This window comes from Papio anubis, chromosome 1, assembly GCF_008728515.1.
Source record: "Papio anubis isolate 15944 chromosome 1, Panubis1.0, whole genome shotgun sequence".
In the NCBI taxonomy this organism is placed as follows: Eukaryota; Metazoa; Chordata; class Mammalia; order Primates; family Cercopithecidae; genus Papio; species Papio anubis.
The window spans coordinates 76,202,337-76,226,915 of NC_044976.1; the positions used below are offsets into that span (position 1 = coordinate 76,202,337).

The following is a 24,579-nucleotide window of genomic DNA, read 5'->3' on the forward strand; positions in this document are numbered from 1 at the left end:
CCCTTTTACAGCTTCACTTTCATTCCTTCATAAAGAGCTCAGTCCTTTCAAATCAGATTTGGCCCCACCATATCAAGAGTCCTCCATGCTGCCAGATACACTTTTCAGTCCCCACTCAGTAACATTTGCCACAGACGACCATGCCCTCATTCTTGAACAAATCTTCTTTGGACTATTGTATGCATTTTCCTACTTTTCCTCTTTACCTCTTAAAATTCCTTTTTCCTCTTTATTGCTCTTTTTGGCCCCAGACATGTAAATGTAAGGATTCCTCAGGACTTGATCCTATGACTTTTCCCTATATACTTTTCTTCCCTGGGCGATCTAAAATTTTCAACCATATTCTAATCATCGTCAAATTTATATAAAGTCAACCATGTCATCTAAATTTCAGATTTATATCAAATGCCCAAACTGAACAGGATAAAAATTTAACTTTCAACTGAACCTGCACTTCCTCCGGCCTTCTACATTCCATTATTTGGTACTAATATTTGTTGGTGGCTCAAGTTAGCAATTTATAAGGAAGTATAGTCTATCATGAGTTTGATTAGCTTGAGGGAATCTCCATTAATCTATTTATAGGAAACTGACTGGGCAAAGGACCAAATTCTGAACTATATAAACCAAACCCCCTACGAAGGCAGTTAGATAACTACTAAGCCATCTCTTTGCCAAGTGTAATCCTTTTTTTTCTTTTTTTCGGTACAGACAGGGTCTTGTTAGGTTGCCCAAGCTGGTTCCAGAACTCCTGGGCTCAAGCAATCCTCCCACCTTAGCCTCCCAAAGTGCTACAGGCATGAGCCATCACACCCAGCCATCAATAGTGTAATCGTATCAGCCACATCTTTTTCAATGAAATGAGGAATTACAAAGTAAATCCATGGAAGCAGTATTGTGCAATAATCAACAAAAGATCTACAAAAACAAACATACACATAAAAATCTCAGATTCAGAATTTTGTCCCTGCCAGGCATGGTGGGTCATGCCTGTAATTCCAATACTTTGGGAGGCCAAGGCAGGACATGACTCAAGGACAGGAGTTCAAGACCAGCCTGGGCAACACAGCAAAAATCCATCTCTACAAAACTTTTAAAACATTATCTGGGAGCAGTGGCATGCACTTGTGGTCCTAGCTACTTGGCAGGCTGAGGCAGGAAGAGCCCTTGAACCCAGGAGTTCGAGGCTGCAGTGAGCCATGATCGTTCCACTGCACTCCAGCCTGGGTGACAGAGTAAGATCCTGTCTCTAACTTTAAAAAAAAAAAAAAAAAAAAAGGCCGGGCCCTGTGGCTTATGCCTGTAATCCTAGCACTTTGGGAGGCCGAGGCGGGCGAATCATGAGGTCAGGAGATCGAGACCAAACCGGCTAACACGGTGAAACCCCATCTCTACTAAAAATACAAAACTTAGCTGGGTGTGGTGGCCGGCGCCTTTAGTTCCAGCTACTCAGGAGGCTGAGCCGAGATCACATCACTGCACTCCAGCCTGGTGACAGATCGACACTCCGTCTCAAAAAAAAAAAAAACAAAAAACAAAAAACAAAAACCAGAATTCCGCCAGTACTTACTAGCTGGTTACATTGGCAAAGTTATTTAAACTTCTGTGTCTGGTTTTCTTATCTGTATAAAAATAACAATAGCAACAACCTACAGGTCTCTTAGGATTGTGTTGTTAAACTTTGAACCTCCTCTCCCTTTCTCTACCCACATCCTATCAATCAATCATCCTCCTAAAAATGTTTATCTCCAATTCCTTCACTCTTTTCCTACCACCCTAGATGATGTAAACTACCACTACTTCTTGTCTAAATCATTATCATAGTCTCCTAGCTGGTCTTTCAAATTCCACTCTCTTCCCCCTCCAATTCACTGTCCACGTGGCAACCACAGTAATATTTTAAAAATATAGATTATTAGCTACCCTACCATACAAACACTTCAATGGTATTGTACTATGAGAATAAAGACCTACATCTTTAATGTGGCCTACATAACCTAGACCCTTGTCGTTCAGCCCTATGATTACTGTACCCTGTCACACAGATTTTCTTTCAGTTCCTCAAATGTGTCAAGCTCTTTCCCATCCCAAGGCTGCTTACAAGGAGCATTCTGCTAGGAATGCTCTCCCCATCCTTTCAAACAACCAGCTCATACTTATTCCTCAAGTTTCAGAGTAAATGTCTCTTCTTTTTTTTTTTTGAGACGGAGTCTCACACTGTCACCTGGGCTGGAGTGCAATGGCGTGACTTTGGCTCACTGCAACCTCCACCTCCAGGGTTTACATGATTCTCCTACCTCAACCTCCCAAGTAGCTGGGATTACAGGTGCACACCACGACACCTGGCTACATTTTTGTATTTTTAGTAGTGACAGGGTTTCACTATGTTGGCCAGACTGGTCTCAAACTCCTGACCTCATGATCCACCTGCCTCAGTCTCCCAAAGTGCTGGGATTACAGGTGTGAACCACCACGCCTGGCCTAAATGTCTCTTCTTTAACGTCCGAGCGCAGTGGCCCATGCCTATAATCCCAGCACTTTGGGAGGCCAAGGCAAGCGAATCACTTGAGCCCAGGAGTTGGAAACCAGTCTGGGCAACAAGGCAAAACCCCATCTCTACAAAAAATTTAAAACTTAGACACGTTTGGTGGCACGTGCCTGTAGTCTCAGCTACTCGGGAGGCTGAAGTAGGAGGATCACACAAACCCAGGAGGCAGAGTTGCAGTGAGCCAAAATCGCGCCACTGCGCTCTAGCCTGGGCAACAGAGTGAGACCCAGCCTAAAAAAAAAAAAAAAAAAGTCTCTTCTTCAAAGATGTGTTCTCTGATTACTTAATAAAAATTGGGTTATCTTTATTTCACAAGGTTATGAAACACAAGAAAACTGAAGGCAAAATATTTTTGGAGGCAAAATATTATATCTAAACAAAAATTAGATTATTTTGGGAAGAAGTACAAGTTTAATATCCCTAATACAAAATACAAAATTCAAAATGTTCCAAAATCCAAAACTTTTTGAATGCCAACATGATATTCAAAGGAAATGCTCATTGGAGCATTTCAAATACTGGATTTTTGGTAAGGGATGCTCAACCAGTAAGTATAATGCAAATAAATACTCCAAAATCCAGAAAAATCTGAAACACTTCTGATTCCCAGCATTTCATAAGAGGGATACTCAACCTGTAGACATATGTTCAATCTCCAATCACTACACTATAATTTAATCCACGAGAAAGGGTAATGTCAAAGTCAGTGATTTCTGAATTTTGGTTCGGACTCAATGCACCTAAATTTAAAGGGTAATATCACCTGACTCAATGCATCCAAACTCAAGAGTAAAACCACCTGACATACCTATTGTGTAAGACTATGATTACAAAACAAAATCTGACTCCTTTATTAAAGGCTTTCCATCTACAGAAAAATATAAAATATTTTCATAAGATCTCTGAATTAAAAGTGATCTGAATAATTAGTTCACACTCTTCGTTTTCTAGATGTAAGAAACAATAACTTGCTCAAAGACACACAACTACCCAGGGTTTACACAAGGACCAGCAGCCTCAAGAAACTACAGGCATACATAAAGTAACATCATTGGGACAAGAATGGGTTATGTCCCAAACCAGATTCTTGCCTGTTCTACCTTGAGAGTTAGTCAACTACTATAGTTGCATGGTTTTGTGCTCAAAAAATAACTTTAAAAATCATACAAACAAAACAAAATTAATTTCTCTATTTACCAATTAGAAAGAGCCTGCAAAGCTGCATTCATGTAACAAGTATTTCCAATATTTTTCAAACCTGTAAGACCTATTAAGAAAAAATATACATGAAGTCATCATTCAATAAAGCAAAATGACTCAATTTTAGGGGTCATTAATATGGTTCCCAAATTATATTAAGGACCACAGAAATACAATACAGCAACTTGAATAATTCAGAGAGGTCATACTTTTGGAAGCGTTACAATCACCAAAAATTTTGTTTTGTTTTGTTTTGACAGAGTCTCGCTCTGTTGCCCAGGCTGGAGTGCAGTGGCGCAATCTCGGCTCACTGCAAGCTCCGCCTCCCAGGTTCACGCCATTCTCCTGCCTCAGCCTCCCAAGTAGCTGGGACTACAGGCGTCCGCCACCACACCCAGCTAATTTTTTGTATTTTTAGTAGAGACGGGGTTTCACTGCATTAGCCAGGATGGTCTTGATCTCCAGACCTCGTGCTCTGCCTGCCTCAGCCTCCCAAAGTGCTGGGATTACAGGCGTGAGCCACAGCGCCTGGCCACAATCACCAAAATTTTGAGTTTTACATAAGTTCAAGGATTAAACAGTTCAACCTTTGAAATTTGCACAGGAAGAATAGCCTTTCCTATTAACATTTAAGACTAGATGTTTTTAAAAATCATTAATTGAGGCTTTTACATTTATTATAACTAAAGTTTAATTATTTTGAGAAATAGTTTAATGACAATGCAAAAAAACTCATGTCATGATAAATGATAAACATCCTTTTCCTTTCCGTTTCAATGTATTGCATTGAAAGTAGTATTTATGCCAGGCACGGTGGCTCACACCTGTAATCCCAGCACTTTGGGAGGCCAAGGCAGCCAGATCACGAGGTCAGGAGATCGAGACCATCCTGACTAACAGGGTGAAACCCCATCTCTACTAAAAATACAAAAAATTTGCCGGGTGTGGTGGTGGGCGCCTGTAGTCCCAGCTACTCAGGAGGCTGAGGCAGGAGAATGGCATGAACCCAGAAGGTGGAGCTTGCAGTGAGCCAAGATCGCACCACTGCACTCCACCCTGGGCAACAGAGCGAGACTCCATCTCAAAAAAAAACAGAAACAAAAAAGAAACTAGTATTTATTAGGTTGAACCATAGGATACTGCTGACAATCTACAAAAACGGCAATTTCATATGGTTCAAGCTAATACGAAACGAAGCCATTGAATGACTTATCACTTCCATATATAGTCAAGTTCACTTTCATCAGTTTACTTTCATTATTAAAAGATGAAATAAATACTAAAAAAAAGTTATAAATGCTATTTGGATTTGGAGCAAAATGAAGAAAATTTAAAATTCTAAAAACCTCTAAAACGAGACTGAACTATCACTTATTGATAAGTATCCAGTAAAATTAATAGTGTGGGCTAAATCAATGGGTTAAAACTGGGAAATACATAAAATATTTATATATTAGTCACATCAAGCTTAAATGAAAGTGTTAATTTCCAGATAATTATCTAAATATACATTCAGTATACCACTAGCATCAATTATAAAACAGAAAATTTTAAGTTTATACTAAGAACAGTGGGCCTAAAAGAACATGGAAAATCCAAATAGACTGGTTCTCAATTTAGGGGAAGAAGGGAGAAGTGTATCACCTGATTCTTTTTCCAAATGTTTTCCCCTGAAAATTCTGCTAAGGGAATACCTTAATACCTAATACCTCCCCATCACTGACAATAGAAAAAGGAGTTGAGAAACACTGTTAAAACAGACCTCAAAAGGCAAGTTAAGCAAAAAGATCGTAAGGTTCAACTGCAAAAGAGTAAGTAGGATCCTAGCTTTGGTAAACTGATACCAGAGAAACCAAAAGTTTGTTTTGCAAATAAAATTTTACTAGGCCAAATTTCAAAGTCCTTTTGTTGTAATTATCAAGCCCGTTTTCCTCCACATTTTGAAACTTTTATATTATACGGTTTTCTAAAGAAACGGGCAGTGCCATACAAGGGTTACACAGGATTATTTTACCTCTTGCCCTAAGTTCATCTTCTTCGTCCACTTCTATATCCAGATCATCAAATACAGCAACCAGAGGAGTTTTTAATGTTGTATTACTGGGTATTTTAAAATCCTTGATAACAAAAAAAGAGAGCACACTTGAACAAATCCTTAAATTTTAAAAAAAGCTTTAATTGTAACATATAACATCTATACCATAAAAATTATTGAGATGTTATTTTAATAGTGGAACCATAAGAATTTGTGGTATTAGCAATTAAAGTAAACTTACATTTCTGTTTGAAAGGAAATAAGGATCTACCCTAGATAATAGCAATGTCAGCTCCACTTTATTAACATACGTATTTGAGTTAAAAGGGCACTTTTTATAACTGAATTTTCTGAATTAAAACTCTACAATAACTGCAAGTATGTGACATTAAAAAGTCACATAGCTAAAAAGACCTCTGAAGGACACTATCCTACACTCTTTTCAGATCTAATTTTCTACAGGGAAAAAGGCAAAAGTTTTTCATCATAACACATTATCTGTAGACTTCTACAATCTCTCCTGATACTACTATATTTACTTTGCACACTTTTTTTTTTTTTCTGAAACAGAGTCTCACTCTGTTGCCAGGCTGGAGTGCAGTGGCATGATCTCGGCTCACTGCAACCTCCACCTCCCAGGTTCAAATGCTTCTCCTGCCTCAGCCTCCTGAGTAGCTGGGACTATAGGTGCATGCCACCACGCCCAGCTAATTTTTGTATTTTTAGGAGAGAGGGGGTTTCACCATGTTGGCTAGAATGATCTTGATCTGTTAACCTCATGATCCATCCACCTCGGCCTCCCAAAGTGCTGGGATTACAGGTATGAGACACCACATCCAGCATGCATGATTTTATGCATATTAAATAGTTCAAGCACTTACTTTAAAAATATTCTAATATTAATTTCCAACAATTGGCTTGATTCAGAGGTTGCAACTGACAACCTGTTACTCAAATGCTAGCAAACACTTAAAAAAAACTTTGAGCTACAGTTTAAAAAATTCAGAGATGACAAATAAAAATCAAAATTTGAAAGTTCTCTTGTAGTATCAGAAGCTTGAACTACAATGAACCAACATTCAGCAACACCCAAACAGAGAAGGAAACTGAATAGCAGCATAAATTGAGCATGTACTCTGGTTCTCCAAGTTATTATAACCTTACTTTACCTCTACAATGCAGGCATATGCACTAATTCCCAACCATTTTACTTTCCTGACATCTGTAGAGACTGGACATTTGAGTAGACTTCATACTCCCATTTTGTTTTTATAAAGTAATTGCTTTTAAAAAGATACATGCTCACTACAAAATATCTAAATGCATGCAAGTACAGAGGCTTAAAAGAAATCACTTGAAATTTTACTATCTAGAAAAAGTGTCTATTTGAAAAATCTTATTAATATTTGTATGGCTTCCAATATTTTACTATTTTGCAAATATCCTGTGGTAAACTGGATTCAAACAGCATGTAAGTTTTAGTCTACTAAATAAATCTATCTGAACAACTTTTTTCTTCTGAATAATTTCTTCAACAATGGGATCATAAGGAAGTTGCATGAAATTAAGTTTATGCCTTTTATGTGTTAACATATTTACAAGTCATCAGAAAATTATTAACAAGCCATCAGGAAAGTATCAGTATACTTTTTCTATCAGATTCAACATTAATTAAAGTTTGTAATCTTGATCTTTTCTGGTAGAAATGGTAACAGACAGCTTATTTAACTTACTTCTCCAGTAAGTGATGCTGATAATTTTGCCTTTATAGATTATTAGTTTCTTGTGTGATTAAACTTTGGTCATAACATTATACTTTTTTCTTTTTTTTAATTTTTTCTACTTATTACCATTCAGATATCTTCAGTGGGACAAACTTTTGTTAATAATGTAAGAGGATTCAATAAAACTGCCATTTTCATACTACCTGGACTTCTGAAAAAGACTAAACATGTTTGTGAATGATAAATAGGTATAAGCAGGAGAAATAGTAATGGTTATAATTAACTAAAGCCATTCAACTGAGAAATTGAAAATGCAATAAATTACTCTTTGACTAAAATCTAGCCACCTTAAGTTATATCATGTGTAAGGCAAGCAAATTTATTATCACAAATGTCTACCATAAGAATGTGATACAAACATACAACAGAAAAATCTGAGAGTTGGTATCAGTGAACAAATACAGAAATATGTGATTTCTATAATCCACATGAGGAAAAAAACTCGCTCTTCATCAAATTCTGATCAAACGATGATCAGAATAAGAGGCCAACTATTTTAAGTTAATTTCCTTTTCCCTATTTTTCTATGAGTTAAAAATTCTGAAAATTAAGTGATAAATTCTGTGAGGAAACCTGTACGTTTTCTAAGTCTCTTGATCCAAAAGGAGAAAAACCTTTTTTTTTTTTTTTCAGATGGAGTCTCGCTCTGTCACCTAGGCTGGAGTACAGTGGCGCAGTCTCGGCTCACTGCCAGCTCCGCCTCCCAGGTTCATGCCATTCTCTTGCCTCAGCCTCCCAAGTAGCTAGGACTACAGGCGCCCGCCACCACGCCCGGCTAATGTTTTGTATTTTTAGTAGAAACGGGGTTTCACCATGTTAGCCAGGATGGTCTCGATCTCCTGACCTCGTGATCTGGCTGCCTAAGGCTCCCAAAGTGCTGGGATCACAGGCGTGAGCCACTGCGCCCAGCCCAAAGGGAGAAAAATCTTTAACCAAAGACTGATGCTAAGCTTCATTATATTCTACTTTGTTTTCAATAATAAGTAAAATGTTCACAGTAATAAAAAGGGGATGGAAGGGAGGACAGAATGAGGAAGAGAGCTGAATTAGTAAGTGTCATTCCCTATCAAAGAAGGCCTACCACCTTTCTTGGAATCAGATTTACCAGAAAAAGATAAAGACTACTTCAGTCATTAAAAAAAAAAAAACTTTAAAAATTCATTAGGGGCTTTTCCATCTTCAGACAGGTGGGCTTCAATCTCACCCCAATCTATCACTCTAAGTAACACAAGAAAGGGGAGCATGAGAACTTTATTTGAGAGAAAAAAGGCACATTACAGAAATTTTCAAAGTACAGGTTAGGCAGTATTCCTTTTTAAAATTTTAGCTACATAACAAATTCTGAAAGTATTACCTGAATGTTTTACAGCTTAACTAAGTGGATCTAGATTATTACCTGGACACTGTTTTCTTGTATTTGGTGAGGTTGTCTTACATGAGGCAACGAAGGCTGAGTTCCTAATTTCCTATCCAAAAATACTTCTTTGCTGCAAGCATAACACCATACTCGAAGAGTGGTAAGGTTCACAGTTAGATAATGCTTTGTCTCCTATATCATTTCACAGTAGAGGGAAAAGAGGAACCAAAATTACATATACTTGAAAACAGTTCTTCAAAAGATAACAGAAGATAAACTGCTGGCCTTTGATGAGTAACAATATACTCAAAAGCCAGTTTAGAATACCAAAAAAAAAATTCTTTAGATAAACTTCTAAGGTATAATGAACAGTAACAATATGTAAGCCTACTCTAGAAATTACTCTGCCATTTTCCCCTCACTATTCATTATACAAAAAGATAAATGGAAGAGTATAAGACCTTGCTTTGCAGTCTGAAAATAAATATAACACAAGAAAATAATTAACAATAGCTAGTAACTACTCTAAGAAATCAGAATGGCAAAAGAACACAAATGACATGAGTCAAAGCATAAAACAGCTCTAGCAATATAGAATATATAATCCTGGAAAGATAAAAGTCTAGCCTTTCTCAACCAGAGTTCCGCTAGAGAATTAAGCCCTACAAAAAATGATCTAAGTGACTAATTTCTCAATTCTCCCAAGGGTGGTACACACCAAGTACCATTTTAGATGCACGGAAAGAAGTAAATGATATACAATGATGCCTTCGAGTTTGGGTATTCAGGCTTAATTAATTCTCTAGCGGAATCCTGGTTGAGAACAGTTGATGCTGTAGAGGTATCAATGTGCATCTTAAAACACACTCATTCGAGAAACTTGTTTTCTTGAATTTAGAGAAATTTAGAATGGGAGGTCTACATAACACTATAGAAGAGGCATGCCAGAGTTACATGAGAAGTACCAAACAAGCAGAGCAAAGCAGAAAGGTGAGTCCAGTTAGGATGATGTGCAGGAAAAGGCAGTATGACATGAGCTGAGACTTAAAGAAGTTAGCCAGGCTATCTCATAAATCTATGTACCCATTCTCTCTCGGGCTTCAACCTCCTAATACGCCAGCTATCACCTCCAAATATCTGGAGATGTCTGGATGTACACTTTTTTTTTTTTTTTTAGATGGAGTTTCGTTCTTGCTGCCCAGGCTGGAGTACAATGGTACAATCCTGGCTCACTGCAACCTCCGCCTCCCAGGTTCAAACAATTCTCCTGCCTCAGCCTCCCGAGTAGCTGGGATTACAGGTGTCTGCCACCATACTCAGCTATTTTTTTTGAATTTTTAATAGAGACGGAGTTTCGCCATGTTGGCCAGGCTGGTCTCGAACTCCTGACCTCAGGTGATCTGCCTGCCTCAGCCTTCCAAAGTGCTGGGATTACAGGTGTGAGCCACTGCGCCCGGCTGGATGTATGCTTTTGAAATCAGTGCTTTCTTAATCACAACCACATTTTAACGTTCATCCTCCTAGCAATTCCCTTCCCTACTTTTCACAGAGAATGTAAGTGAAGTTTTAACTTAGAGCGCAAACTTGAATTAATAATGTTATACTGGCCTTCCCTTTCCTTCAGGTACTTTTTTAACAAGTCTTCCATTAAATTTTTTATATACATACCTGAGAATGTATGGTGCTGTGATCTACTTGTGATTCACCACAGCCAACATATGAACATCTATTCTATAAATAATTATATAGGAAGAAAAATAAGATACTTTATAATATACATGTAAATTTATAACAGCATTACAATTATATTTACAATTAAGTTTGGATTACCTGTTTTAAACTCAATGAGTAAATGACTTTCCAGTCATAAAATTTAACCAAATGTTTCCAGGCACAAAATAAAACCAGAAGATATATTTCTAAGCTAAAAGCTATGTCATTTCTAATAAAAGGCAAGCATAAAATACCTGAGTGATTTACTAAAAACTGCAAAAGCACTCTAAATTAAGATCTTTCCAAAGTTTATTTTTTGTAATCAATAATGACCTTTTAAAAGCAAGTTTAATTTACAAAAATCACTTTAAGTGTCAAAAATTTTCTGGTTATGATTATTCAGATCCAAATTTATTATTATTATAGCAATCTTTTCAGGAAAAAACAGTACACACCTCCAGGCATGCCCAAAGATTCGGTCCTCGGACTTTACAATCCTGACAAGTACCCTATAAAAAGAAATAAAAGACAACATTGGTTATATTGACACAAACACATACAATTCACTAATGCACTGACATCATACATATTTTTAAAACATGGCTCATAGAGTATTATAACAATTTATGAAAACTACATATTCAAGAAAAAAGTGAAGTTTTTCAAGGAAGAAAAAACCTGTTTCTTACATGAGATTTTTGTATCAAATCTTCTTTTGTTATTTCACCAACTGAATCCAAATGTGGACAATGATTTCGAAAAGCTGACATTTTGTTAGGAATTTTTTCCTGTTTCCCAAGACTTTCAAAATGAGGTAACACCTATAGGAAAAGTAACACACACACAAAAATTAGTAAGTTAATGCTTACAATGCCTGCAAAGATTCCAAAAAAATAAAAAAATAAAAATGCTAACACATTAAAAACGATTAAAAGATAACATAAGAATGATATGTTTATAAGTTTGCCCTGTAAAAGAGTGTATTCTCAAACATAGATGAGTTTTCAGAATTGAAGTTAATTTGAACACTGGAAATTTCTCTACTACATAAACATTTTATTAAAATTGACATCTATAAATAAATGTAAGTTTGTTTTTCCATGACTTTTGCTGCTTTTCCACTCTCATTTCACTTTTTATAGATAAATAAAAGGGGGGAATATTCACGTTATTCAATTGTGAAGCATTTTCATCCTTTTTCTAAAAAAAAAAAAAAAAAAACCTAATCCTTAGGCTGGACTACCAGTTGGGAAAAAAAAAAAAAACTTCAAGTAGAAAGCTTCATTTTTCTACTAATAGGACCCCTTACTGATGGCATAAATTAAATCATCTGGTATCCTGGCCTTATACCAGGATAGGCATTAAATTACATCAGGGTTTCTCAATCCCGGCACTACTGACACTTAGAGTCAGATAATTCTTTGCTGTGAGGTATTGTCCTGTGCATTGCAGGTTATTTGGCAACATTCCCGCTTCTATCCACAAGAGACAGACCAGCCCTGCCACCACTCTGAGCTCTGATCACCAGCGTCTCTAGACAGTATCAAATTATATCCTCCGGGGAACAAAATCTCTCCAGGTTTGAGAACCCCATTTTCATGATCTTTATAACCCCTGAAGTAGGTGCCATTATTAGCTTCATTTGCATATAAGGCTAAGAGATGCAAACTTTACTGATTCCACAGCGTTTGATTCAAGTAAAGTGAGTGATTTCCAAACAAAGGTCTCAAGTCTAATTTGGTATTTCTAGATCTTTTGGTTGTATCTTTTCACTAACAGGGTTTTTCAAGCTCTTAATTCAACTTTGAGGTTTGAGAACACTTTCCCAAAAAAAGTTAAGAATTTGCTAGGACAGAACAAAACAGTTTAAAAGTCTGAACTTCAGAAACATTGTAAATTTAATTTCTTTTGTGGTTTATAAGTTATTCAATAAACTATGCAGGTCTATGTAATACTTTACAACTACATACAACCCCTTTGTTACCCTATAGCTTATATAAGAGTGTCTGTCTGCCTTTTATTAATTAATTTATTTATTTATTTATCTTTGAGACAGAGTTTCACTCTTGTTACCCAGGCTGGAGTGCAATGGCGTGATCTCAGCTCACCGCAAACTTCACCTCCCAGGTTCAAGTGATTCTCCTGCCTCAGTCTCCCAAGTAGCTAGAATTACAGGCATGCGCCACCACACCTGACTAATTTTTTTGTACTTTTAGTAGAGATGGGCTTTCTCCATGTTGGTCAGGCTGATCTCGAACTCCTGACCTCAGGTGATCTGCCTGCCTCAGCCTCCCAAAGTCCTGGGATTACAAGTGTGAGCCACTGAGCCTAGCCTCTGTCTGCCTTTTAAACCCATTGCAATAAATTTGCAGAAATATTAACACATTAGTAAATACGTTTTTTAATTACACTTTAAGTTCTAGGGTACATGTGCACAACATGCAGGTTTGTGTAAATACATTTTTTTAAGTTAAAAAAAAGTTGAACAAAATCAAACCAAATAATTCACTATTACACTGCAATGCACAAACTTCACCAGGAACTACTCTTAGGGTTAATAGTACAAACATTTCTTTTTTCTTTTGAGACAGGGCCTCATTCTGTCACTCACACTGTAGTACAACAGGGCAAACACAACTCACTGCAGCCTCATCCTCCTGGTCTCAAACCATCCTCTTGTCTCAGCCTCCCGTGTAGCTACAACTACAGGTGTATGCCATGTGATTAGACTACCCCAACCCAGAGGAAAAAACCACAGAAAAGGATTGGGTAAAACAATTCTCAAAGCCTTTAAGGGTTGTTTGTATTCTCATCAGCCACAGTTGAAAGACACCATAATAGAGGAAATAAAGTACTCAGAAAGGCATTGCCTCAATAATGGGAAGAAATTATCCTTAATCTAAAGGCTACTTTGGTTCTGCCTTTAAAAAAGTTCAAAAAGGGCCAGGCGCAGTGGCTCACCCTGTAATCCCAACACTTTGGGAGGCCAGGTGGGCAGATCACGAGGTCAGGAGATCGAGAACATCCTGGCCAAGGAAACCCCATCTCTACTAAAAATATAAACATCAGCTAGGCGTGGTGGTGTGCACCTGTAGTCCCAGCTACTCAGGAGGCTGAGACAGGAGAATTGCTTGAACCCAGGAGGCGGAGGTTGCAGTGAGCCAAGATCACGCCACTGCAATCCAGACTGGGGACAGAGCAAGACTAACTCAAAAAAAAAAAAAAGAAAAAAAAGTTCAAAAAGAAGTCTTAAAAGGATCAAACTGTTCTGAAGGAACTGTGTTCAGAACAAAGCTTAAGGACATTTAAAGGAATGAAAAAATTCAGTACCCAACAAGGTGAAAATCACAATGACTGGCATCCAACAAAAAATGACAGGCTATCTAAGAAGAAAAATCTGACCCACAGTGAAGAGAAAAAGAAGAAACCAAGAAATAGGACCGATGACAGAACAAAGATAGAATAAATCTTAATCTTAAAAATTAAATCAGAACATCAGTGATATGGGGGAAAATGTTCAAATTTGATGAAAACTAGAGCCCTATAGATCCACAAGCAATTTAAACTCAGCACAAAACACACAAACTACACCATGCACATCAAAAACAAATTGCTTAAAACTAGTAATAAAAAGAAAATCTTGGCCGGGCGCGGTGGCTCAAGCCTGTAATCCCAGCACTTTGGGAGGCCGAGATGGGCGGATCACGAGGTCAGGAGATTGAGACCATCCTGGCTAACCCGGTGAAACCTCGTCTCCACTAAAAAAATACAAAAAACTAGCTGGGCGAGATGGCGGGCGCCTGTAGTCCCAGCTACTGGGGAGGCTGAGGCAGGAGAATGGCGTAAACCCGGGAGGCGGAGCTTGCAGTGAGCTGAGATCCGGCCACTGCACTCCAGCCTGGGCCACAGAGCCAGACTCCATCTCAAAAAAAAAAAAAAAAAAAGAAAATCTTAAAAAGTAGCCAACAGGCTAGGTACAGTAGCTAATGCCTATAATCCCACCACTTAGGGAGGCCAAGGTAGGAGGACTCCTTGAGCTCAAGAGTTAGAGACCAGCCTGGGCAACATAGTGAGACCTCGTCTCTACTAAAAATTTAAAAAAATCATCCAGGCATGGCGGCACGTGCTTATAGTCCCAGCTACCCATGAGGCTGAGGTGGGAGGATCACCTGAGCCCAGGAGATGGTGGCTACAGTGAGCTGTGATCACACCACTGCATTTCAGCCTGAGTGACACAGCAAGACCCTGTGTCAAAAACAAAAACAAATTTGGAATAAGTGCGATGTGGTGCTGTGAAGAATGTATATTCTGTTGATTTGGGGTGGAAAGTTCTGTAGATGTCTATTAGGTCCACTTGGTGCAGAGCTGAGTTCAAGTCCTGGATATCCTTGTAAACTTTCTGCTCGTTGATCTGTCTAATGTTGACAGTGGGGTGTTAAAGTCTCCAATTATTACTGTGTGGGAGTCTGACTCTCTTTGGAGGTCTCTAAGGACTTGCTTTATGAATGTGGATGCTCCTGTATTGGCTGCATATATATTTAGGATAGTTAGCTCTTCTTGTTGAATTGATCCCTTCAACATTATGTAAATGGCCTTCTTTGTCCCTTTTGATCTTTGTTGGTTTAAAGTCTGTTTTATCAGAGACTAGGATTGCAACCCCTGCTTTTTCTTGTGTTTTCCATTTGCTTGGTAGATATTCCTCCATCCCTTTATTTTGAGCCTATGTGTGTGTCTGCACATCAGATGGGACTCCTGAATACAGCACACTGATGGGTCTTAACTTCTTATCCAATTTGCCAGTCTTTTAACTGGGGCATTTAGTCCATTTACACTTAAGGTTAATATTATTATGTGTGAATCTGATCCTGTCATTATGCTGTTAGCTGGTTATTTTGTTCATTAGCTGATGCAGTTTCTTCCTAGCATCGATGGTTTTCACATTTTGGCATGTTACTGCAGTGGCTGGTACCAGTTGTTCCTTTCCATGTTTAGTGCTTCCTTCAGGAGCTCTTGTAAGCAAAATTGACCACATAGTTGGAAGTAAAGCACTCCTCAGCAAATGTAAAGGACAGAAATTATAACAAACTGTCTCTTAGACCACAGTGCAATCAAATTAGAACTCAGGATGAAGAAACTCACTCAAAACCACACAACTACATGGAAATTGAACAACTTGCTCCTGAATGACTACTGGGTAAATAACGAAACGAAGGCACAAATAAAGATGTTCTTTGAAACCAATGAGAACAAAGACATAACATACCAGAATCTCCAGGACACATTTAAGCAGTGTGCAGAGGCAAATTTATAGCACTAAATGCCCACAAGAGAAAGCAGAAAAGATCTAAAATTGACACTCTAACACCACAATTTAAAGAACAAGAGAAGAAACAGCAAACACAGTCAAAAGCTAGCAGAAGGCAAGAAATAACTAAGATCAGAGCAGAACTGAAGGAAATAGACACACAAAAAACCCTTCAAAAAATCAATGAATCCAGGAGCTGTTTTTTTGAAAAGATCAACAAAATTGATAGACTGCTAGCAAGACTAATAAACAAGAAAAGAGAGAAGAATCAAACAGACGCAATAAAAAATGATAAAGGGGATATTGCCACCGATCCACAGAAATACAAACTACCAGCAGAGAATACTATAAACACCTCTATGCAAATAAACTAGAAAATCTAGAAGAAATGGATAAACTCCTGGACACACACACTCTCCCAAGACTAAACCAGGAAGAAGTTGAATCCCTGATTAGACCAATAACAGGCTCTGAAATTGAGGCAATAATTAATAGCCTACCAACCAAAAAAAGTCCAGGACCAGACAGATTCACAGCCGAATTCTACCAGAGGTACAAAGAGGAGCTGGTACCATTCCTTCTGAAACTATTCCAATTAATAGAAAAAGAGGGAACCCTCCCTAACTCACTTTATGAGGCCAACATCATTCTGATACCAAAGCCTGGTAGAAACACAACAAAAAAAGAGAATTTTAGACCAATATCCCTGATGAACATCAATGCAAAAAACCTCAATAAAATACTGGCAAACCGAATCCAGCAGCACATCAAAAAGCTTATCCACCATGATCAAGTGGGCTTCATCCCTGGGATGCAAGGCTGGTTCAACACATGCAAATCAATAAACATAATCTGTCACATAAACAGAACTAAAGACAAAAACCACATGGTTATCACAATAGATGCAGAAAAGGCCTTCGACAAAATTCCGCAGCCCTTCATGCTAAAAACGCTCAATAAATTCGGTATTGATGGGACATATCTCAAAATAATAAGAGCCATTTATGACAAACCCACAGTCAGTATCATACTGAATGGGCAAAAACTGGAAGCATTCCTTTTGAAAACTGGCACAAGACAGGGATGCCCTCTCTCACCACTCCTATTCAACTCAGTATTGGAAGTTCTGGCCAGTGCAATCAGGCAGGAGAAAGAAATAAAGGGTATTCAATTATGAATTGAGGAAGCCAAATCGTCCCTGTTTACAGATGACATGACTGTATATTTAGAAAACCCCATCGTCTCAGCCCAAAATCTCCTTAAGCTGATAAGCAACTTCAGCAAAGTCTCAGGATACAAAATCAATGTGCAAAAATCACAAGCATTCCTATACACCAGTAACAGACAGAGAGCCAAATCATGAGTGAACTCCCATTCACAATTGCTTCAAAGAGAATAAAATGCCTAGGAATCCAACTTACAAGGGATGTGAAGGACCTCTTCATCAAGGAGAACTACAAACCACTGCTCAATGAAGTAAAAGAGGACACAAACAAATGGAAGAACATTCCATGTTCATGGATAGGAAGAATCAATATTGTGAAAACGGCCATACTACCCAAGGTAATTTATAGATTCAATGCCATCCCCATCAAGCTACCAATGACTTTCTTCACAGAATTGGAAAAAACTAAAGTTCATATGGAACCAAAAAAGAGCCTGCATTGCCAAGACAATCCTAAGCAAAAAGAGCAAAGCTAGAGGCATCATGCTACCTGACTTCAAATTATACTACAAGGCTACAGTAACCAAAACAGAGATATAGACCAATGGAACAGAACAGAGTCCTCAGAAATAATACCACACATCTACAACCATCTGATCTTTGACAAACCTGACAAAAACAAGAAATGGGGAAAGGATTCCCTATTTAAAAAATGGTACTAGGAAAACTGGCTAGCCATATGTAGAAAGCTAAAACTGGATCCCTTCCTTACACTTACACAAAAATTAATTCGGCAGGGCGCAGTGGCTCACGCCTGTAATCCCAGCACTTTGGGAGGCTGAGGCAGGGGGATAACGTGGTCAGGAGAACGAGATCATCCTGGCTAACACGGTGAAACCCCGTCTCTACTAAAAATACAAAAAATTAGCCGGGCGCGGTGGCGGGTGCCTGTAGTCCCAGTTACTCAGGAGGCTGAGGCAGGAGAAAGGCATGAACCCGGGAGGTGGAGTTTGCAGTGAGCCAAGATCACACCACTGCACTTCAGCCTGGGCGATTGGGCGACAGAGCGAGACTCCATCTCAAAAAAAAACAAACAAACAAACAAAAAACAAAAAAAAAAAAAAAAAATTAATTCAAGATGGATTAAAGACTTAAATGTTAGATCTAAAACCATAAAAACCCTAGAAGAAAACCTACGCAATATCATTCAGGACATAGGCATGGGCAAGGACTTCATGACTAAAACACCAAAAGCAACGGCAACAAAAGCCAAAATAGACAAATGGGATCTAATTAAAGAGCTTCTGCACAGCAAAAGAAACTACCATCAGAGTGAACAGGCAACCTACAGAATGGGAGAAAATTTTTGCAATCTACCTATCTGACAAAGGTCTAATATCCAGAATCTACAAAGAACTTAAACAAATTTATAATAAAAAAATCAAACAACCCCATCAAAAAGTGGACAAAGGATATGAACAGACACTTCTCAAAAGAAGACATTTATGGGCCAGGCGTGGTGGCTCAAGCCTGTAATCCCAGCACTCTGGGAGGTCGAGGCGGGCGGATCACGAGGTCAGGAGATCGAGACCACCCTGGCTAACACGGTGAAATCCTGTCTCTACTAAAAATACAAAAAATTAGCCGGGCGTGGTGGCAGGTGCCTGTAGTCCCAGCTACTCGGGAGGCTGAGGCAGGAGAACGGTGTGAACCCGGGAGGCGGAGCTTGCAGTGAGCCGAGATCACGCCACTGCACGCCAGTCTGAGAGACACAGCGAGACTCTGTCTCAAAAAAAAAAAAAAAGAAGACATTTATACAGACAACAGACACATGAAAAAATGCTCATCATCATTAGTCGTCAGAGAAATGCAAATCATAACCACAATGAGATACCATCTCATACCAGTTAGAACAGCGATCATTAAAAAGTCAGGAAACAACAGGTGCTGGAGAGGATGTGGAGAAATAGGAATGTTTTTACACTGTTGGTGGGACTGTAAACTAGTTCAACCATTGTGGAAGACAGTGTGGTGATTCCTCAAGAATATAGAACTAGAAATACCATTTGACCCAGCAATCCCATTACTGGATATATACCCAAAGGATTATACATCATGCTACTATAAAGACACATGCACATATATGTTTACTGAAGCACTATTCACAATAGTAAAGACTTGGAATCAACCCAAATGTCCATCAATGATAGACTGTATTAAGAAAATGTAGCACATATACACCATGGAATACTATGCAGCCATAAAAAGGGATGAGTTCATGTCCTTCGTAGGGACATGGATGAAGCTGGAAACCATCATTCTGAGCAAACTATCACAAGGACAGAAAAGTAAACACCGCATGTTCTCACTCACAGGTGGGAACTGAACAATGAGAACACTCGGGCACAGGGCAGGGAACATCACACACTGAGACCTGTCGTGGGGTGGGGGCAGGGGGAGGGATGGCATTAAGAGAAATACCTACTGTAAATGACAAGTTAATGGGTGCAGCACACCAACATGGCATATGTAACAAACCTGCACTTTGTACACATGTACCCTAGAACTTAAAGTATAATTAAAAAATAATAATATAAAAAAAAACACAGCCAACAAAGACCCACAATATTCAGAGGAACAAAGAAGCACAGAGGGCTTCTCACTGGAGATAACACAAGCCAGAAAACACTAGGGCAACATCTTTAAAGTACAAAAAAAACCCTGTTAACGTAGAATACCATACGTGACAAACATCTTACAAAAAAGAAAAGAAAGACCTCTTTAGATATACAAAAGTGGAAAAAATTTATCACTAGCATACCTGCACTATAAAATCTGTACCTTTCAATATTTTTCTATGCTCACATAATCATACAAAAGCACAGACACAAGGAAAAAAAAAAAAGCGCAGCCTTCTTCAGTCATCATTTCTTCAACAAACATGTAATCATTTACTTTTCTGAATCCTTCTCTTATTCAGGGTGAGGGAGGATTTAATGAACAGCCCTCTATGTCATTTTCATGGATACACAATACTTCATGATGCACACACTGTGCAGATTATTCAATCAATTCTCCCCTTGATGGACATTCACTTTGTTTCCACATTCTGCCAATAAAAACATCCTTATAAGTCAGGCGTGGTGGCTCACACCAGTAATCCCAGCACTTTGGGAGGCCGAAGTGAGTGGATCACTTGAAGTCAGGAGTTCAAGACCAGCCTGGCCAACACAGTGAAACCTCGTCCCTAGTAAAAACACAAAAATTAGCCAGGCGTGATGACACACCTCTGTAATTCCAGATACTTGGGAGGCTGAGGCAGAAGAATCACTTGAATCTGGGAGGCGGAGGTTGCAGTGAGTCGAAATGGCAACAGAGCAAGACACTTTCTCAAAACAAACAAACATCCTTATAGGGCAGGTACAGTGGTTCACACCTGTAATCCCAACACTTTGGGAGGCTGAGACGGGGATTATTTAAGCCCAACAGTTCGAGAACAACCGTGGTTAACAAAGAAGAACTCACCTCCACAAAAAAATTAAAAAATTAGCTAGGCATTGTGTGCATGCCTGTAGTGCTGGCTACACGGGAGGCTGAGGCAGGATAATCCCTTTAGCCCAGGAGGTCAACACTGCAGTTCATGCTACTGCATTTCAGCCTGGGTGACAGAGTAAGACCCTGTCTTCAAAAAAAAAAAAAAAAAATCCTTATAAATATTATGAATATTACCTTACATGGGCTGGTCTTGAAAAATAGGTTTTGTAAGATTACTTTCCAAAGGGGCTATACCTGGTCAGGCACAGTGGCTCACACCTGTAATCCCAGCTTTAGGAGGCTGAGGCAGGCAGATCACTGGAGGTCAGGAGTTTGAGACCAGCCTGGCCAACACAGTGAAACCCCGTCTTTACTACAAACACAGTGAAACCCCGTCCCCGTCTCTACTAAAAATACAAAAATTAGCCGGGCATAGTGGTACGCACCTGTAATCCCAGCTACTAGGCAAGCTGAGGCACGAGAATCGCTTAAACCTGGGAAGCACAAGTTGCAGTGAGCCAAGATTGTGCCACTGCACTCCAGCCTGGGCAAAAGAGTAAGACTGTCTAAAAACAACAACAACAACAACAACAAAACAAAGGGCCTATACCAACTTATATTTCATTAAGAATGTAAGGGAATACCATTTTCTGCACAGCAACACTATTCTTTATAAGTAAAAGGTATTGTTTTTTAATTCTGTCATTTGAAAGGCATGTTATAATATTTCACTAGTACTTTAATTTACGTTACCCTGACAACCATTAAGTTTGAATGTCTTTTCATAAATGTTACAGCCTTCTGGATTTGTTCTTTTATTAATTTTCTTTAAATCTTTTGCCCTTTTTACTATTGGGTCCATAACCTCTTCTTTTAAAATTAATTCTCTATCCTCTATATTGCAAAATATTTTTTCAAACTTACCTACCTACCTTTTTAATTGTGGTAAACACCATGCTGAAAAGATTGCCCTGTCCCCACTGAATGGTCTTGGCATCACTGTCAAAAATCATTTGATTATATACAGTACGTAAGGATTTATTTCTGGGCTTGCTTTTTTAAGAGATAGCGTCTTGCTCTGTTACTCAGGCTGGAGTCCAGTGGCATGATCATAGCTCACTGCAACCTCCAACTCCCAGACTCAAACAATTCCGCTGCCGCAGCCTTCCAAGCAGCTAGAACTAGAGGTGTGAGCCACGCCACCTGGCTAATTTTTTACTTTTTTTGTGGAGACAAAGTCTTGCTATGTTGACCAGGCTGGTCTCAAACTCCTAGCCTCAAGCAATCTTCCTAACCTTGGACTTCCAAAGCGCTGGGATTAGAGGCATGAGCCACTGCACCAAGCCTATTTCTAATCTATTCCATTGGCCAATATGTCTGTCTTAATGTCAATACTGTTATTAAATTTCTTATGGTATCCTTTACCATTAAAACGTTTTAATTTTTACTAAATTAAATATGCCTCTTAAAATAGCTTCTGAGTTTCTTATCTTCACGTTTCCTTTATCCTAGTTTGTATAACTAAATCTGTAGAATATCCAAGATGTTTATCCTTGTATTTCTACAAGGCTTTGATCCATCTGGAATTTATCTTAAGACAGGAACTCAATTTTATTTTCTTCCAGATGGGTAGACAGTTGTACCAGCACCACTTATTAAATAATCTCCTCATTTCCCACTGAACTGTAATACTACCTTTATCTTTTATTAAATCTGCACACATACTGGATTATTATTCACTTTTACTGTTTCAATGCATTTACCAGAACCTCTTAGGACAATACTGAATACAAATGTGATCATGGGCATCCCCACGTCCCCATCAAATTTCTAATTTTAATGCTCTTGACATTTAGGATATTTGCTGTAATTTCCCTCTATTTTTAATTTACTTATTTTATTAGAAATGGTCTTGATGGGCTGGGCATGGTGGCTCACATCTGTAAACCCAGCAATCTGGGAGGCTGAGGTGGGCGGATCACAAGATCAGGAGTTCGAGACCAGCCTGACCAATATGGTGGAACCCCATCTGTACTAAAAATATAAAAATTGGCCAGGCATGGTGGTAGGTGCCTGTAGTCTCAGCTACTCAGGAGGCTGAGGCAGGAGAATCACTTGAACCCAGGAGGAAGAGGCTGCAGTGAGCCAAGACTGCGCCACTGCACTCCAGCCCGGGTGACAGAATGAGACCCCATCTCAAAAAAAAAAAAAAAGAAAAAAAGAAAAAGAAATGGTCTTGATGAACTCTGGCTAATACTGTATTTAGAAATTTTGCATTTCTAGACGTAAGTGAGACTGTTCTTTTTGGCAGCATTCCTTTTTTTTTTCCCCCTCTGGTACTTGAATCAGGATTGGCAGCATTTTTATCAGAGATAAAATATGTGTGCTTCACAGAATGCATTGACTAGTTTTGCATTCTTGATCGTGGAAGAGAGTTCCTTTTTATTATGATGATTTGTTGTTCTTCATAAATGAAACTCAGCTGTGAAACCATATGCTATGCTGCCTCTGTCAAGGACCAGTCTTCTATCATTTTTCCAAACCTTTCATGGGGATTGGGCAATTAACATTTTTACTTCTTGGGTCAATTTTACTCATTTACATTTTGCTATAACAACATCCATTTTCTCTTGAAATAACTTTACATTATAGCATTACATGTATATTCTCAAGAAAATTTGCAAAAGATTCCATTAATGTCTCCTGTATTTGAGGTCTATGGTGTTTACTCATTCCTAATCTTGTGTATTTTTATTCCATATTTTTTTCTTCTACAAGATGTTTATCTAGATCACTCGTATTTGCAAAGAACCAGTTTTGGGATTTATTTATCTTCTCCACTATTTTTGTTCTGATCTGTTTTCAATTCCATTAATATCCATATCCTACTTGTCTTTGGTTTTATTTACTTATTTATTGGACACAGAGTCTCGCTCTGCTGCCCAGGCTGGAGTGCAGTGGTGCAATCTTGGCTCACTGCGACCTCCACCTCCCAGGTTCATACGATTCTCGTCTCAGCCTCCCAAATAGCTGGGACTACAGGCGTGTACCACCATGCCTGGCTAATTTTTGTATTTTTAGTAGAGACGAGGTTTCACCACGTTAGCCAGGCTAGTCTCAAACTCGTGACCTCAGGTGATCCACTCTCCTCAGCCTCCCAAAGTGCTGGAATTACAGGCATGAGCCACCACACCTGGCCTGGTTTTATTTTCTTAATCCCTAAAGATGAGTATTGAGTGCTTTGTTTACTGAAAGTATTTAAGTTATGTATTTTCCTCTAAAGTAAAAATTCTGCTGTTTGCCAATGAAATTGAGATGTTCTTTTTACTGCTTTTTAGGCAATACTATGTTGCCTCAGAGGAAAGAAATAGGATCAGAGGATTGAAAAGAAACTTCCAAGATAAATATTTTTTTCTAAAATCTCAAGCAAAAAACAAGATTAAAATAAATTCTCTCTGCTGATAGCTCAGATGAAAAAAAGAATAAAACATAAATTATCTCCATTCTGTTATTAATTTTGTAGTATCTAAATAATTTAATAAGAATTGGCTGGGCAGGGCTGGGTGTGATGGCTCACGCCTGTAATTCCAGAATTTTGGGAGGCTGAAGTAGGTGGATCACCTGAGGTCAGGAGTCTGAGACCAGCCTGGCCAACATGGTGAAACCTCTTCTTTACTAAAAATACAAAAATTAGCTGTGCATAGTGGTAGGTGCCTGTAATCCCAGCTACTCTGGAGGCTGAAGCAGGAGAATCACTTGAATCCGGGAGGCAGAGGTTGCAGTGAGCTGTGATCACGCCACTGCACTCCAGCCTGGGCAACAGGGCAAGGCTCCATCTCAATTTAAAAAAAAAAAAAAAAAAAGAATTGGCTGGGCAGCCGGGCATGGTGGCTCAGGTCTGTAATGCCAGCACTTTGGGAGGCCAAGGTGGGAAGATC

At 38.7% G+C, this 24,579-nt stretch overlaps 1 protein-coding gene across 4 annotated transcripts in view; it reads right to left on the bottom strand.

The window, feature by feature from the left end:
• The window catches only part of USP33 (ubiquitin specific peptidase 33), a 70,699-nt gene that overhangs the window by 37,365 nt on the left and 8,755 nt on the right, over positions 1 to 24,579 (bottom strand). For 3 of the 4 annotated variants that reach the window (XM_003892097.3, XM_009211249.1, XM_009211275.2), the window contains exons 2-7: positions 11,327 to 11,458; positions 11,093 to 11,146; positions 10,593 to 10,655; positions 8,964 to 9,116; positions 5,763 to 5,865; positions 3,746 to 3,815 (exon numbers count right to left, since the gene is read on the bottom strand). In XM_003892097.3, coding sequence (XP_003892146.1) covers positions 3,746 to 3,815; positions 5,763 to 5,865; positions 8,964 to 9,116; positions 10,593 to 10,655; positions 11,093 to 11,146; positions 11,327 to 11,407 — 524 coding nt within the window. In that variant the 5' untranslated portion in view covers positions 11,408 to 11,458. The remainder of the gene's footprint in view (positions 1 to 3,745; positions 3,816 to 5,762; positions 5,866 to 8,963; positions 9,117 to 10,592; positions 10,656 to 11,092; positions 11,147 to 11,326; positions 11,459 to 24,579) is intronic. The other variant, XM_009211256.1, reaches the window with a different exon arrangement.